We start from the raw sequence: 16708 nt of genomic DNA, 5'->3' as shown, positions 1-16708 counted from the left end.
AATATAATTCACGAAGTATCAGTATCAAATGCTTATTAGGTATATTATAAGCAAAAAGTTTTGTTAGGAAGTAGTTTCACATTTATTTGTAAGTTCCAATTTTTCAAGCATGAGATCGTAAAGTAGTAGGGCGAAATTATTATATAAATTTGGAGTCGACATATTCTTCCATATAGTTTGTATAATGTTCCTGTTTCTTCTCCTCCCTCGTTCTAACAAACAATCTTGTCATCACTAATTCTGTAACTATCGCTGCCATTGTCAAAACTTATTCTCTGGTTAACTTCACTAACCCTGCCAGGATCACCGGTTTAGTTATTCCGCGTTTATTTTCCGGCTAGGCGTTATTACGTGTTCGTATAACGCGTTTTCCGCGCTGTTCCGAGAATAGAACCTACGCAGCAGCTAACTGGGGACTGTACAACTGACCCTTAGGAGTTTAGCGATTTGGCAAAAATTTTCTGTCAGAATTTCATTTTCTTGGATAAACTGAGAAGATTACATGTAATCTTTCTTATCTTTTATTCCTGTTAGTCATTTATTCCGACTCTGGTAGTTGAACCTATGGCTTTCACTAATAATTATAACAACGCTTATCATTCGCATATACAATAAACCACATAAAAAACAGCGATTGGTATTCATCCGTTCAGGTTTATTTGGCTCTGCTTGTATAGCCCCGCCCCCTTTTGTCTGCGGGAAAGTTCTTTATTTCTTGATTCGATGGGGATTCCCCTTTCAGAGACATCACGTACACTATGCGCACATTCAACAATCAACTTATGATTCGTTTAGAAAGAAACTTAGAATGGTTCAAAAATTTTCAAAAACCATCAGGGATCCATTTCAAAATTATATGAATAATCGAAAGACCAGTGTGCGCTTGACCCAGGAGCTTTGTGAAACAAGGGTATTTTCTCCAAGAACATGAATCTGCCGCACCCTAAAATTGCCGCCGGGGAAGATAATCCTATTTGCCCTCCCCCCACCCCCTAATACTGGGCCTGAGGATAAATCGCTTGAGAATTGTTAAACCGGGGAGAAACATGCGTCCGGAATTACTTCTGAAAAAATTCAAGACAGAGCTACAAAAATCGCGACTGACTCTCGAAATTAATGCATTAATGATTTATTAGGAGCATTAGCAGATTCTTCATAGACTATGACTTTTGCAAATGTCACAATTATATATTGATGAAAGGCTCCAGAAGCATCCGTTGAAACATGTGCATTTGAAATCTGATTGAAATTACCTAACTGACAGTAGTCTGGAACCCAACAGGAATGGCTTCTGAACGAGTATTTTATCTCGTTGCTTATGAGTTTCGTCCTGTACTGAACTTTTTTGATTGTTGGAATGTAAATTTAATTTAGCTGCGAGAATGTAAACTCAATAACTTTAAACCAAACTAAAACTGCCTGAATTTACGTATCACCAAAAACTGAATCAGGTGCAACACTATTAATCTGAAATTGGCCCTGATAAGAAACTAACACTCTATCAGTTTGAAAATAATGGTCCCTGTGTTTAATAAATGCCATCCCTCGCATAATAAAATTTCTTACCTTTATATGTGCAATGATAACACTCTTCGCACTGCTCTCTATTAATACTTTAAATTACATAGTAAACAGCTATTGTGCAAGGTTGTTGCTTAGCGTACATTTTAGTTAAATCGAATATGACTGAGACAATAACTTCTTGAGTAAAATAGTTAATCAAAAATGACATAGATCTGGGACATAGTATTGACTTCTGGTCAATAACAATATGGTACTAACTTTAGAACTTGCATTTTGACTCTTTGAAAATTAATGATGCACACAATCAACACACTCAGTAAAATCATTATACATTAACAATTAGCTTTACAAAATCATTGGATTTGAGTACTATACATCATCACTTATGACTACGCTCATGGCGTTAGTAACAAAACAACTTTCTTTACCTTAATTATTGCCAACTTCTGCTGATATTCCTTTTACAGTTAGCAAACACCATAGTATCTTGCAAATAAAATAATCATTAGTGTCTGTAGCGAGTAAGTGTATATCCAGCATACATCAGAAACAGCAGGTCTTTACACTCGAGAGTCCTCCATATATCTCTCGATCTAAAGTTACTCTAACACATTATCCATAAACCTTGAATCAGCAACCGCTGTTCAGCAGAGAAGCTACTACGCAATCGATACTACATTAGCACATCTCTGGTTCAGTATAATATTTTCTTACAGAACTTGAATTAATTTACCCTATATACAAGGTGCGACAATAAAGCAATGAGACTGATGCGAAAAAAATGTTGCTTACCGTTTTAGTCAAGTTTAGTGTTGTCTCCTTCAAAGTAGTTACCTTCTGACTGCACACACTTTTTCCAGCGTTTCTGCCATTTATAGTAACATTTCTGGAATTCATATTCTGTAATATCCTCCAAGACCCTCGTCACAGCTTTCTGGATGTCTTGTGCTGTTTGAAAATGGTGTCCCTTGACCGTTGTTTTGACTCATGGAAATAGAAAAAAGTAGCATGGAGCGATGTCTGGTGAATTAGATGGCTGTGGTAGTACTGAAATTTGTTTCAAGGTTAAAAATTGCTGTACTGACAGAGCAGTATGGGATGGCACATTATCATGATGCAGAATCCAATTATCAGAAAAGTGGCACAGACACAAAGAACTCCTTTATGAAGTTCAGCTCTTCTGCAATCCTTTTCCCAGATAATCTTCAATCAGATCGTATGAATTCACACACCCTGGCCAAGCTGACATATGTCCGTGAAGTTGATGGTCGTCAACTGCGGTCTTCATCTTCAACATTCGTTCAGCCTTCACTAAACATTTTATGCCAACAAAAAACTTGAGCTCTTGGCATAACCTCCGCTCCAAAAGCCTTCTGAAGCTTTCCATAAGTTGTCGTCATGTTTTCACCCAATTTAACGCAAAAAGAAATGGCATACCGTTGTGCAATATTATGTGGTTCCATTTCCGTGACGAGAGACACAAACATGTGTTAACTTATTACAGCACAACTCACAACTGAGCAGTTGCATCGATGTACCGCTTGGACTAGAAGCAGCTTATAGGCCAAGGTCAAAGATATTGTGCCTATGCAAGCCTACAGGGTTGCCACATCTAGCAAAGAAAATCAGTCTCATTACTTTATTGTTGCACCTCATATATACCTTTCATAACCCTGCTGCCTCCTTCTTAAGAATTTGGCAGGGCTGTTATGGCAATTGGCCATAATAACACAACAAAATTCTTAACATTACATACACATAGGCTGATAAAATTTCGGGAATGTAGCATAAAAGAGATAATTAATAAATAAATACAAATCTACGTGAGCATCTGGCTGAATAGCATAAATGTAATTTGTGAAGCATTTTCTTTAACCATCTAACGTCTGTGGTTAGGAATCATGAATGTACAGATAGTGAGGCATGATAGTGCTCAAGTGCACTATGAAACTTTGAAATGTAGCCTAATGTCTAAGAAAAACACAATAGTATGAGCAAATCGCTCTTTACAAAGTACATGGGAATTAAACAACCTGAGTTACACGACACAGAGTTATAGAAAAACATTACTAATTATTTATAAACTTGTTAAGAAATATAGTGCTTATGTGCACTAATATGTGAGATCAAATATAACGCTCATTTCCATAGTTATGACTAATCATAGGTATTGTTACATGAAGCATAGTGTAACTACATCATGAGTATAAAATATAAAAAGTGAAAAAGGCAAGGATAATGGCATTGTTGAGGCAAAGTTAGAGCCTGGATGGTCTGCAAATCGAGGATCCATGGACATTGGTTCATATTTCTTCCTGAGAGTATTATCTTTTTGAGTCATGTTATCTCGAATATTTTTGAACGTCACTAGTTACGTCAAAGTAGAGAGATTTGGCACTGAGCAGACTCATTGGTGGCAGCAGTAGATATGGTACCTAATGACAACTCAGCCAATTATATATTTAATGCTGCCTAGTACAGTTGTTAGTGCACTGAAAGGTGCCATTATAGCTCTCTCATTTGTAGTGCCTTATCATCGACATCAGTAAGCTTTCATATATTTATATTGCTGCAGACAAGTAAATAACTGTATGTTTCACGATCATCTCAGTGGATAAGATAGAGAAGAGCAATAGCATAAAGAAAAATGGGACTTAAAAAGACATTAAATGCTTTTAAGATTGCTAAGTATGACAGCAGTGGACATTAACATAAAATCCTAAACTTATGCAGATAACAACTGCATTATTTATGGGAGCACCATCAATATTTAAGTGAGAAATTGTGATAATAGCTCATTATCTAAGAATATGATATATAGAGTACGTTTCAGACTTATAGTTGAGCTATTCTAGAAGTAAGTTAGTGATAAATACATTTACTGGTAGTGACTGTCCACAGAATAGTAGTTGTTACATGTAGAATAACAGTGGCTGTGGCTGTGCCTGTAGACTTGGAAACTTAACGTAAACAGGCAATAATTCCAGAAAATAGTACATAAAGATTGACAGTAATAAATGACAAAATACATAGTTCATAATTAATCAGTCTATATGCTGTCAGAGCTCATAAGAAAGACCAGTATAGTGGAATACCTTTATAGTACATGAGATTTAAAAATGACGTTTGTTGCAAATATTGGCTATACATAAGTAATATATCTCATATAGGGAAGTGAAAATAAAATAATAACAGCAGATGTAAGGAATGCGCATAACTACTGGGAAAAGTGGGAATAAGGCAAGGGAAAGAGAACTTTTGCTGCAAAAGAAAATCATTATCGTCCATAGTCGTCAAACTTGTCAGTCAAAATAAAGCAAGATAAACATGTGTGATAACAAGACTACTCTAAGCATAGGCATGATAATGTTAAAGAAATCAGAATGACTTAACAACTAGAAGCATACAGTATAAGCGTAGATTGCAAATCATGTAAAAGAAAGAAAATGGGTGATCGAAAATAGCTCATTGTACCTGTAAAGCATGATGGAATTATTATGCTGGAATTGTTAATGGCATAGTTATTGCAAACAAAAGTAATATAAGCAAGTGCTAAATGCCAATGTACACATCATGTAAAAGCATCATTAGTTCATGAAAATGCAGTATATCAAGCGGAATGGGCATGATTACTCTACCACTCAAAACCAAATCTTTTCTTTGTAATACAGGGACTAATATATGTGTACACCAAGTTATTTCATGTTCTTACACAATAGTTAAAATAGTATTTGTACTTCTGTTAATCCATTATTGTATTTTCATTAACTTCAAATTATCATAAAACATTTCTCATTATAACAGTGTGACCTCTGTGCCATCACTTTTCTTTACCTTATCATTCAAATATAATCATTATTATCATTAGTTGAACATCATTGTGTCTTCATTATTATCACTTCATAAAATATTATCTAATCAAATTGAAACTTGTATCTAGCATACGTAGAAAAATCATAGACTCATGCAGCACGGTGAGAAAGAATTGATTAGTGACAGCATATAAATGAGTTTGTAGTACACGGATGTTACCCTCAAGTTTATACTTCGTTGTTCTCCGTAGAACATGAAAATTAGCAAATTTACAGTTAGCAAACATCATAGGATCCTACAAATAAAAGAATCATAATTGCCCATAGCGAGTAAGTATAGACCCAGAAACATCAGATACAACACGTCTTTACACTCGAGAGTCCTCCATACATCTCTCCATCTAAAGTTACTCTAACTGTTACTCTAACACATTACCCATAACACCTTGAATTAGCTATTGCTGTTGAACAGAGACGCTGCTACACAATCGATACTACATTTGACCATCTCTGGTTCAATATAATATTTTCTTACAAAACTTGAAGTAATTTACTCTGTTTAAATCTTTCGCTGTACAAGATTCAGCCGGAAAACTAATGGAACAGGCTCACAACTAGTAGGAAGCAGATAGCTTAACTCTTACTGTTACAAACACTAATATCGTCCAATCCGAAACAAATAAAAATGATGGACAGGTAGCTGAAGTAGAGATCAATGAGCATACGCTGGCTGACATCAGATACAGACATGTTTACACTTGGGAGTCCCCCATACACCTCTCGATCTAAAGCTAAAAATGATATACAGGCAGCTGAAGTAGAAATAGTGAACATGGGTTGGTTGACATGTGTGAAGTTGGCGTCTATATAGATAACAAACTGAGCTGGCACTAGCACATTGAAAACAATCAAAACGCTCAATTCTGCATGCATTTTACTTAGAAATACGAGTATGTCTCACTGCATTGACTTGCACTCAGGATTGCAGGCATACTTTACATACTCTGACTCACAGTGAGTACTATCCTTAGGCACAGCTAATCTGAGGTCGAAATAGTATTTATTCTACAGAAGCATGTAGAAAGACTATTGTGTAAATTTTTTACCCGAAAATCTTGCAGAACCCTCTTCCGAAACCTAGGATTTCTTACACTTAAGCGCCAAAATATATAGACCCTACTCCTTAGTGATTTTGTGGTTCAGAGTAAGACTGACTTCAAAACCAACTGTAAAAACCATAACAACAATATCAGACGTAAAAATAATTTCCGTTTAGCATATGCATCTCTGTCTGCGGTTCAGGAACGAGTTTTTTATTCTGGCGTAGAAGTCTGTAATAGGTCTCTGCTTGACAACAAACAGTAAATTGGAAATTCATGTTGTACAACAAAGTAAAAAACACATTATTAGTCACTTCTTCTGTAATTTATCAGTGTATTTAGAATCACAGATATAAATTCTGATCGACACTAATGTTCATATTAAACATCTTCTCAACTTTTACAGTAACTGAGAAGGAATTTACTTCAGAGGAATCTGAAGTCGATTTATAACACTGTTCTACAAGAAAAACTTTTTTTCTATTTCTGATAAAAAAATATTGTGATCCTAGTTGTATTTTGAGTGCTGAATTGAAAACTGTTCTTGGTTTTTTTCTGTCAGGGATAGTTTATGAGTAATCGCAATTTTATTTCTCTTTTCAGTTTCTGATATAGTGCAGCAAACGTGAGGTGAAATTCGACAAACAAATGCACATCTTTATGATGTTATAAGTTCATACCATTAATGGAGGGTGGGATCTAACGTATAACACAGTAACCTTTGTGTATACACTTTGAAGCATTTATTTGACATGAGAAATTACAGAAAATTGACAAACAATGAGCCACTGCCTTGTAATGCACATCACTTTTTTCTCTTGTATTGTGAATCTTTCTTCTCTCGAATGATATTCCAGCACTAATCTGCTAACATAGAAGGTACCCACTTCCTTTCATAACGCCTTTCTATGGTAGAAATGTCTTTATGGAATCTTTCCCCATGTTCATCCGATACGTCACTACAACTCTCTGTGAAGTAGTCCAGATGAGAGTCCATCATATGTACCTTCAAAGACATATTGCACCCCAAATCCTGATATGCTTTGATCATATCCTTCACCATTGCTTTGTAGTCAGTAGTTCTTCTTCTTCCGAGGAAGTTTTCCGACACCATCTTGAAACAGTCCCATGCGGTTTTTTCTTTATCAAATATGCTTCAAAATTTGTATCTTTCTGCAGCTCCCTGATTTGTGGGCCCACAAAAACACCTTCCTTTATTTTTGCAGCTGAAAGACGGGGGAATTTGGTAGCTAGATATGAAAACCCACAGCCTGTTGGATCCATGGCCTTCACGAATTGTTTCATCAGGCCAAGTTTGATGTGAAGCGGTGGAAGTAGTATATATTCAGGAGCTACCAGACTTTCACGTTGTACATTCTTTTCGCCAACTTCCCATCTTCGCCTAGGCCATTTCTTTTTCACGTAGTGAGAATTTCGGTCTCGACTATCCCACACGCAAAGGAAACAGGCATACTTTGTGTAGCCTTGTTGCATTCCCAGTACCACAGCAATTACCTTGAAATCTGCACATATTTTCCATTTGTGTTCATTGTATTTTAATGAATTTAGCATCCTTTGTATGAATTCGTAATTCTCTTTTGTCAAACTAGCGTAAGCTACTGGAACAGAGGGTATTTTGTTTCCGTTATGGAGCAAAACACCCTTCAGACTTGTTTTCGATGCATCTATGAAAAGTCTCCACTCCTGTGAAATATAAGGGAAGATCAGCACTTTCATCAGGCCAGCAACGTCATTGCAAAATGTCAGTGCTTCGTCAGTTGAAAAATAAGAAATAAAGGCATGTTCTCTGTGCCTGAACACACTGATTTTAGTATTTCGGTGCAGTAGATTACACTCTTATAATCTTGAACCAAGCAGCTGCGCCTTTTGTTTACTTAGTCCTAGATCACGTACTAAATCATTCAAATCTGCCTGTGTTAACAAATGTGGCGATGACTCACTTGTGCAGTGATATAAAGAATCATCATCTGTGATTTCTTCAGTACTGCTTATTTCACTGTCACTCGGAATTTGACCTCGAGCTCTTGAAGGTACTGGAAGGTTGTCGGAATGCTGCACTGGTATTCTCGCTGAAGGCAGATCTGGGTAAACAATGTGCCTCTTCGACTCTTTGTTTGTAAAACGCTGAATTTTTGTTAGACAGAAATAACAATCAGTAACATGGTCCTTAGGCTCTCTCCACACCATGGGAACAGCAAACAACGCCACATTCTCATTCTCTTTATTTTTCCACCACTGAATTAGTTTGCAGTAACATGTAGCACAACAGAAATGTGGTGTCTATTCTTTATCTTGGTCTCCTACCTCTACTCCAAAGTAATGTTTGTATGCTCTCTTTATGACTGAAGAAATTTTCTTCTTATTTCTGGCAAAAGTGAACTTCCCACAGATGTAGCAGAAGTTGTCCGGCTTATATAGACATCCACGACGACGTGGCATTTCTGCAAATTTAAAAATACCACTTTGGTAATACACCTGTATTAAATTAATAGTAGGGAACTAGAGGAACACTGATGTGTAAAAACAAGTAGTCGTTTTACCTTCAGCACCAGGCTCAATCAGTTTACACACAGGAACTAAAAAATTCAACCGTGCTCGGAAATATGACAGACAGTTACTTGTCAGCCAAAACACCCACTCGTTAATACTGACACAATTGCGGCTAACACCACTGTTGTAAACTCGATACACCTGCCCCTAGGAGGCGTGAAGCTTTACTGCTGTCGCCGTTCGAGTTAATGAGATGTTTCAGGTGGTCTTAATGACATAGGTGTGGCGGGGGACAACCTAATGATGTCTGATTCTTCCCACCTGCTGTTGCAAAAGAAATTATCACGTTATATCACTACTGGATGTGGCAACATACCCGTATTTCTCTATAACGTCTCTGTGTTTGCCATGAATTGTGAATATACATATATATACATATTACATAAAAAGTATCCCTGACAACGATATTTTGTTTACATATTTGAATTTCCCACGGTAAAATGGTCTAGAAGCACATACTTTAATATCAGAAATAGAACCCATGTCGAACAGTGTAATAAGATAATTATTGTACTTATACAAGGTGTCAGGAACGTTGCTGTGCAGTTGAAACGTATGTTGGAAATAACGTCCACGGTCGGCTATGGAAATCGGAACACGCTTAATTTTATTGGAAAACACTTTCTGCAGATCTGAGTACGATTTGTATCTCAGTTATTTCAGTTTTCAGTTCACAAAGAGTGCGTTTGCTGCTCCTCAGATAAAAACATCTGGTGGAATAAGGTCCGGTAGACGAAGGGACCATAGTTTTTTTTTGAGATGACACTTTCTCCAAAAACCCTTCGAGAAGACTCATTATGTTGTTACCTGTTTGCGCGGCAGCGTCATCTTATTGAAACCACGAGTAGCAGTGCCAGATTGCTAATAAGAAACCCTTAATTTGCTTAAGGCCTCGAACTTTAGGATATAAAATTAAACAGCACGTTCCGAAATTACTTTTCTCGATTTAATTTGGGTAGATTTATAGATAACACTAGTCACATCAATGACCCTAAGCAAATCACGTTCTATGTTCATTAAGGTGCGGTCGTTCAAGGACGTATCAGAGCATAAAAATAAACTTGGACTTGCCTGCGAAGCTCAAAAATCGCGTTGAACGACAAAACTATCGCCCAAACGTTAATAACTGTATTTCCTTAAAAAGTTGCTAAATATTCTATCATTAGTCGCTCAAATGGCAAAATATCGCCAATCTGGTGACCTATGCGGTATTCAGTTACGATGAAACATCCCCTTAGAAAAATTATACATGACTGTGCTTAAACTGACACACAATATTTTGTTAGCGCAACGCAATCTTTCAAAAAAATCCCTACGAGAGAATGGCCCTGACTAACATTAACCTATACCTTTCACAAATCACTTACCTCACAAAAATCTTCGTTACTGGAACTACTGCAATACAGCGAGCGCCACTACTGCGAGCTAAATAAAAGATTCAAACTACGGAAGGCACTAACTACTGATAGGCATAGTCAGGAAATGAAAGATTTTAGTAGCGAACAAACAATGTATTTACCTTAATAGTGTTGTAAAATCATAATATACATAACATTTCATGACATCCAGTCTTAGAAATTTCCAAACTCCGCCATCTCTCTCCCCACATCCACCACTGCTGGCGGCTCACCTCCACCTGCGCAACGCTACGCGCTGTTAACATCCAGCTGCCCAACACTACAATGGCAGACAACAATGCTAACTAGCACAGACTGCACACAGCACAGCCATTGATTTTCATACAGAGCGCTACGTAACGTTGCCAATAAGAAAATACACTCCTGGAAATTGAAATAAGAACACCGTGAATTCATTGTCCCAGGAAGGGGAAACTTTATTGACACATTCCTGGGGTCAGATACATCACATGATCACACTGACAGAACCACAGGCACATAGACACGGGCAACAGAGCATGCACAATGTCGGCACTAGTACAGTGTATATCCACCTTTCGCAGCAATGCAGGCTGCTATTCTCCCATGGAGACGATCGTAGAGATGCTGGATGTAGTCCTGTGGAACGGTTTGCCATGCCATTTCCACCTGGCGCCTCAGTTGGACCAGCGTTCGTGCTGGACGTGCAGACCGCGTGAGATGACGCTTCATCCAGTTCCAAACATGCTCAATGGGGGACAGATCCGGAGATCTTGCTGGCCAGGGTAGTTGACTTACACCTTCTAGAGCACGTTGGGTGGCACGAGATACATGCGGACGTGCATTGTCCTGTTGGAACAGCAAGTTCCCTTGCCGGTCTAGGAATGGTAGAACGATGGGTTCGATGACGGTTTGGATGTACCGTGCACTATTCAGTGTCCCCTCGACGATCACCAGTGGTGTACGGCCAGTGTAGGAGATCGCTCCCCACACCATGATGCCGGGTGTTGGCCCTGTGTGCCTCGGTCGTATGCAGTCCTGATTGTGGCGCTCACCTGCACGGCGCCAAACACGCATACGACCATCATTGGCACCAAGGCAGAAGCGACTCTCATCGCTGAAGACGACACGTCTCCATTCGTCCCTCCATTCACGCCTGTCGCGACACCACTGAAGGTGGGCTGCACGATGTTGGGGCGTGAGCGGAAGACGGCCTAACGGTGTGCGGGACCGTAGCCCAGCTTCATGGAGACGGTTGCGAATGGTCCTCGCCGATACCCCAGGAGCAACAGTGTCCCTAATTTGCTGGGAAGTGGCGGTGCGGTCCCCTACGGCACTGCGTAGGATCCTACGGTCTTGGCGTGCATCCGTGCGTCGCTGCGGTCCGGTCCCAGGTCGACGGGCACGTGCACCTTCCACCGAGCACTGGCGACAACATCGATGTACTGTGGAGACCTCACGCCCCACGTGTTGAGCAATTCGGCGGTACGTCCACCCGGCCTCCCGCATGCCCACTATACGCCATCGCTCAAAGTCCGTCAACTGCACATACGGTTCACGTCCACGCTGTTGCGGCATGCTACCAGTGTTAAAGACCGCGATGGAGCTCCGTATGCCACGGCAAACTGGCTGACACTGACGGCGGCGGTGCACAAATGCTGCGCAGCTAGCGCCATTCGACGGCCAACACCGCGGTTCCTGGTGTGTCCGCTGTGCCGTGCGTGTGATCATTGCTTGTACAGCCCTCTCGCAGTGTCCGGAGCAAGTATGGTGGGTCTGACACACCGGTGTCAATGTGTTCTTTTTTCCATTTCCAGGAGTGTATAAACAGCCTACTTACATAGCTCCCATGCTCCCCACAAAAAATTTTACAAATTGTTTTGGGCAGTGGCCAATAATGATTTGATAAAATTTTTCATAATTACAATAACAAAGATATCAAATGCACACACTTATTGATACAATGTTGGTGAAGAGCTAAAATTTTCTCACAATCCATAAAGACAGTCCTGATCATTCATCACAGTAAAATTGCAGTGTTTTTTTTTCTCAAAGTCTGAGCAGTAAAAGAGAATGCACACGGAAGTAGTGGATTTCCATGCAGTCTTGAAGAAGTAGTGTTGTCCTTCCAACGGAAAGACAGTGCTGACTCTTGACATGCAGACAGGTAATGGGCCACAACAGAGCAAACCCACAGCAGAGTCAGTCGAAGTTTTGAAGAATATTGGTATGTAGGTCATCACAGAGCAGACCCACTGTAGTCCTGGTACAGATTACGGTATTGGTGGGCCACCAGAGGTGCAGACCCACTGCAGTCCTTGTAGAAATAATGGTATTGGTGGGCCATCAAAAGTGCAGACCCACTGTAGTCCTTGTAGAAATAATGGTATTGGTGGGCCATCAAAGATGCAGACCCACTGTAGTCCTTGTAGAGATGGCCAGCAGCCATCTGTTGCAACTGTGCAGGTGCACAATCACCATCGAAGAGTCTTGCGGACATTATAGCAAGTCCATAAACCACCACTTGTGCACTCACAAAGTTTTTTTTTAATTGTCCTTAGAACCAGCAATGCTGTTAACCAGTCGCTTGCTGAATTGTTAACACACGTGCACATCCACCACTGCTGGCGGCTCACCTCCAACTGCGCAACGCTACGCGCTGTTAACATCCAGCTGCCCAACACTACAATGGCAGACAACAATGCTAACTAACCACAGACTGCACACAGCACAGCCATTGATTTTCATACAGAGCGCTACGTAACGTTGCCAATAAGAAAATATAAACAGCCTACTTACAACGAAAACCATTTCTGATACGAAAAGATGGCGAGAGGTTTGTGAAGAGCGGAAGGGGTATGTGATGACATCACATTCTACAGTTCGTTCCTTTCTAAAAGGTTTTTTCAGCGGGTTGTTTGAATGTGTTCGGATCAGCTGCCCCCTGAATTCCCCCCTCCATGTCGAAAATGTATTTACGCTCTTGTAATGCTATAATAACTGTACAATTCAACTTTAAAATTGCCTGTATTCATTTACTATCAAATGACTAAACATTCACAATTAATGGAAAAACATGCAGTGTCAGAATTCAGTCTTTTGTTACGATGCACTTAATCTTATTTTAAAATAATGTACAACAACCAGTTTTCCCAGAATCTTTACTGAGCGGGGTAGCCCTGCACGTTGAGCCGTTGAGCTAGGAGTCCATGGATTAGGGAATCGAGATGGTTTGAAACCATCCGCCAGCAACCATGAAAACGGCTTTGTGTGGTTTTTCCATTTCAGTTAGGCAAATGCCGAGGTCTGTCCCTTACCCTAGGCCACAGCCAGTTCCTTCCGAATTCCTTTTTTCCGTGACTGACCCAGTTCCCTTAAAGGTGCAGCACCTCTGCTTAAATGAAGAAAGCTAGATCGAAGGCGAGCTGAACAAATTTTCAGAGACTCCCGGCACTAAAAGCCACAGCATAAATAAATAATAATCCAAGTTCTCCTCATTCAGGCTCTTGCATTGGCCTTCCGGAAGATTCTTTAATGCGGGAAATGATCTTTTTACATTGCAAGAAGTGACAGATGTCTACCTAAATGAGGAAATTTGGGAAAGTGTAAGGCTGAATGATTCAGGATCCTTTGCATTTTCCCCAGCAAAAATTGTTTTAGGTTCTCTGTCGAACAGAGCTCCCTTTATTTCAAAATCCTGTAGGTAATAATCGCGCTCTCCCGAAAAATTCGCATTCGGCCATTCCTGATCACTTTCTCAGCTCAAATTCAGACTGAAAGAAGATGAGAATGGAACGTGATTGCTTCTTAGTGGTTTGTCAAAATACAGCACTCGTAAGTAAAGAGATTATGTCTGTATTTGGTGAAAACTCCGAAATCATTGTCGAATAAAATGGTTTACCGTTCATTATGGCAATTTTCAGTATTTTATTTTTGTGATTTTGGCGTGGAGTATGTGGTACCCATACACTCGATTTCTGAATCTTCTCCATTGCACTCAAACGTCGAACGAAGTGGGAATGATCACAGTTCATCACATTTGCCAGTTATCGAGCACACTGACGCTATTATTGTGGATTAATGCGTTTAAACGAGCTCCATCATATCCCTAAGGTCACTAACTTCAAAACGATTCCCCTTAAAAGGAGAAAACCATTTTATTGCCGTGCTCTGTGTAAAAGCATTATCCCCCTTCATGGCGCAAATGTTTCTAGCTCTCCGCTGCTGTCACCCCTCTATTGAACTCAGTCAGAAGAATATGTCGATTTCTCCACTTGGCACTCCATTTTGTAGCGTCTACGGGTCCACCAACAGGCTCGAAATGACAAAATGACGTAATGTTAACTCAAACAGCAATAGTGAATTACAAATAAAAACGTCAATCGATAAATGAACCCACAGCAACCGAAATACCAACATGCAAAATAAAAACACTACGAACTTATGCACCATCCTAATAATATTTGTGAGTCACAGTTGAAATCGGCCATCTCTCACAAGTACTAAGGTGTAACGCTTGGTAGGGACATGAAGTGGAACGATCACATAGGCTCTGTCGTCAGTAAAGCAGGTAGGTGACTTCTGTTTATTGGTAGAATATTGGGGAAATGCAATCAGTCTGCAAACGAGATTGCTTAAAAATTACTTGTGCAACCCATCCTATAATGCTGCTTAAGAGTTTGGGACCCATACCAAACAGGCCTAGCAGAGAATGTTGTACGTATACAATGAGGGCTGCACGAATAGCCACAGGTTTGTTTGGCCCGCGGGAGAGTGGCACTGAGATGCTGAAAGAACGGAACTGGCAGAGTCTTCAAGATAGGCGGAAACTGTCTCGAGAAAGTCTACTAACAAAGCTTCAAGGAGTGGCTTTAATTGATGACTCCAGAAATATACTGCAACCCTATACATATCGCTCCAGTAGGGATCGTGAGGACAAGATAAGTTTAATTATAGTACGCACAGAGGCATTTTAAGAATCATTTTTCCCGTGCTCCATACGTGAATGGGAGGGAAGAAACCCTAATAACTGTTACAGTGGGACATACCCTCTGCCATGCACTTCACAGTGGACATTTACTTTTGACAAAATTCGTTTATATAACCGAAGATACATGTTGTGACGATGACTTGTGCTCTGCTCAAGTTTAATGATTTTTAATACCCGTAACAATTCATCATGGCTTAAGACCGAAATCTAGATTGTGGAATAAAACCTGCTGTACAGTAAAATGGCGGCTATATCTTTCAAAAACACTTCACAGTGTTTCACAGAGTGTAGCTATAGATGCAGAATTTTTTTCAGTAATGTGATATTTATTCTTATACACCATCACAATGTGTTGGTTTGTTATTACCGAGCGAGGTGGCCCAGTGGCTAGCACACTGTACTCGCATTCGGGAGGACGACGGTTCAATCCCGCGCCCGGCCATCCTGATTTAGGTTTTCCGTGATTTCCCTAAACCGCTCCAGGCAAATGCCGGGATGGTTCTTTTGAGAGGCATGGCGGACTTCCTTCCCCGTCCTTCCCTAATCCAATGAGACCGATGACCTCGCTGTCTGGTCTCCTCCCCCCAACAACCCAACCCCCTTTTCGTTTGTTGTTAATCTTTCTTATACAAATTTTCTAATCAGCGATCTGATTTGTTCTATGGCCAAATGTAATGGCCATATAGAACCTGATAGATAAATACATGAACATAGTAGTATGTATCACATTACCATTATTTATTCCTCTGATTTATAACAAAACAGAAAGTACTCTTAAATATATTATGCACAACAGAAGAAGCTGATAACCTGAGAGCAGACCAAAACTGGAGGCTATGACGCTCATTTCAGTATCATGGTTTTACGCGCTTGCTGAAATCCTATTACCTCTGTTACAGGACGTCGACAGACTGTACAAGCAGCTGCCAAACTGCATCGGCCGCTTCCTCGTTACACAGGACACGTTTAGCCACCTCGATTTCATGTGGGCCATTCACGCCAGGGACCTGGTGTACAACAAAGTTGTCAGTCTGATGAGCCGCTACGTGTGACCTGTAGCGGGTGTTCTCTTCAAATTCATCAAGATGGAAATACTGTGTTAAAAAAAATATGTCAAAAGAGTAAACCAACTGTATCAATAAATATTATAAAGTCTTAACCTCTACCGTTCGAATATTCATAATGAATTTAAATTCATTTCTACATTTCATCTACTGGTTTTATCCATTTGATTGTCCGCCTGCTTAGCTGGGTGGTAACGTGCTGTGACGTCTTGTGTCACACGTTACGTCGTATACAAAAGAAATTACTACATATATATTTTATATATTTTTA

The 16708-nt window shown here is 39.8% G+C and overlaps 1 protein-coding gene across 1 annotated transcript in view; it reads left to right on the top strand.

Moving 5' to 3' along the window:
• Nucleotides 1-16425, top strand: part of LOC126412967 (lipase 3-like) — a 76150-nt gene extending 59725 nt beyond the window's left edge. Inside the window, exon 8 of the mRNA XM_050082859.1 lies at nt 16273-16425. Coding sequence (XP_049938816.1) covers nt 16273-16425 — 153 coding nt within the window. The remainder of the gene's footprint in view (nt 1-16272) is intronic.
• The last annotated feature ends 283 nt before the right edge of the window (nt 16426-16708 follow it).

Source organism: Schistocerca serialis, chromosome 7 (assembly GCF_023864345.2).
Source record: "Schistocerca serialis cubense isolate TAMUIC-IGC-003099 chromosome 7, iqSchSeri2.2, whole genome shotgun sequence".
In the NCBI taxonomy this organism is placed as follows: Eukaryota; Metazoa; Arthropoda; class Insecta; order Orthoptera; family Acrididae; genus Schistocerca; species Schistocerca serialis.
This window is presented reverse-complemented; position numbering and strand designations above follow the sequence as displayed.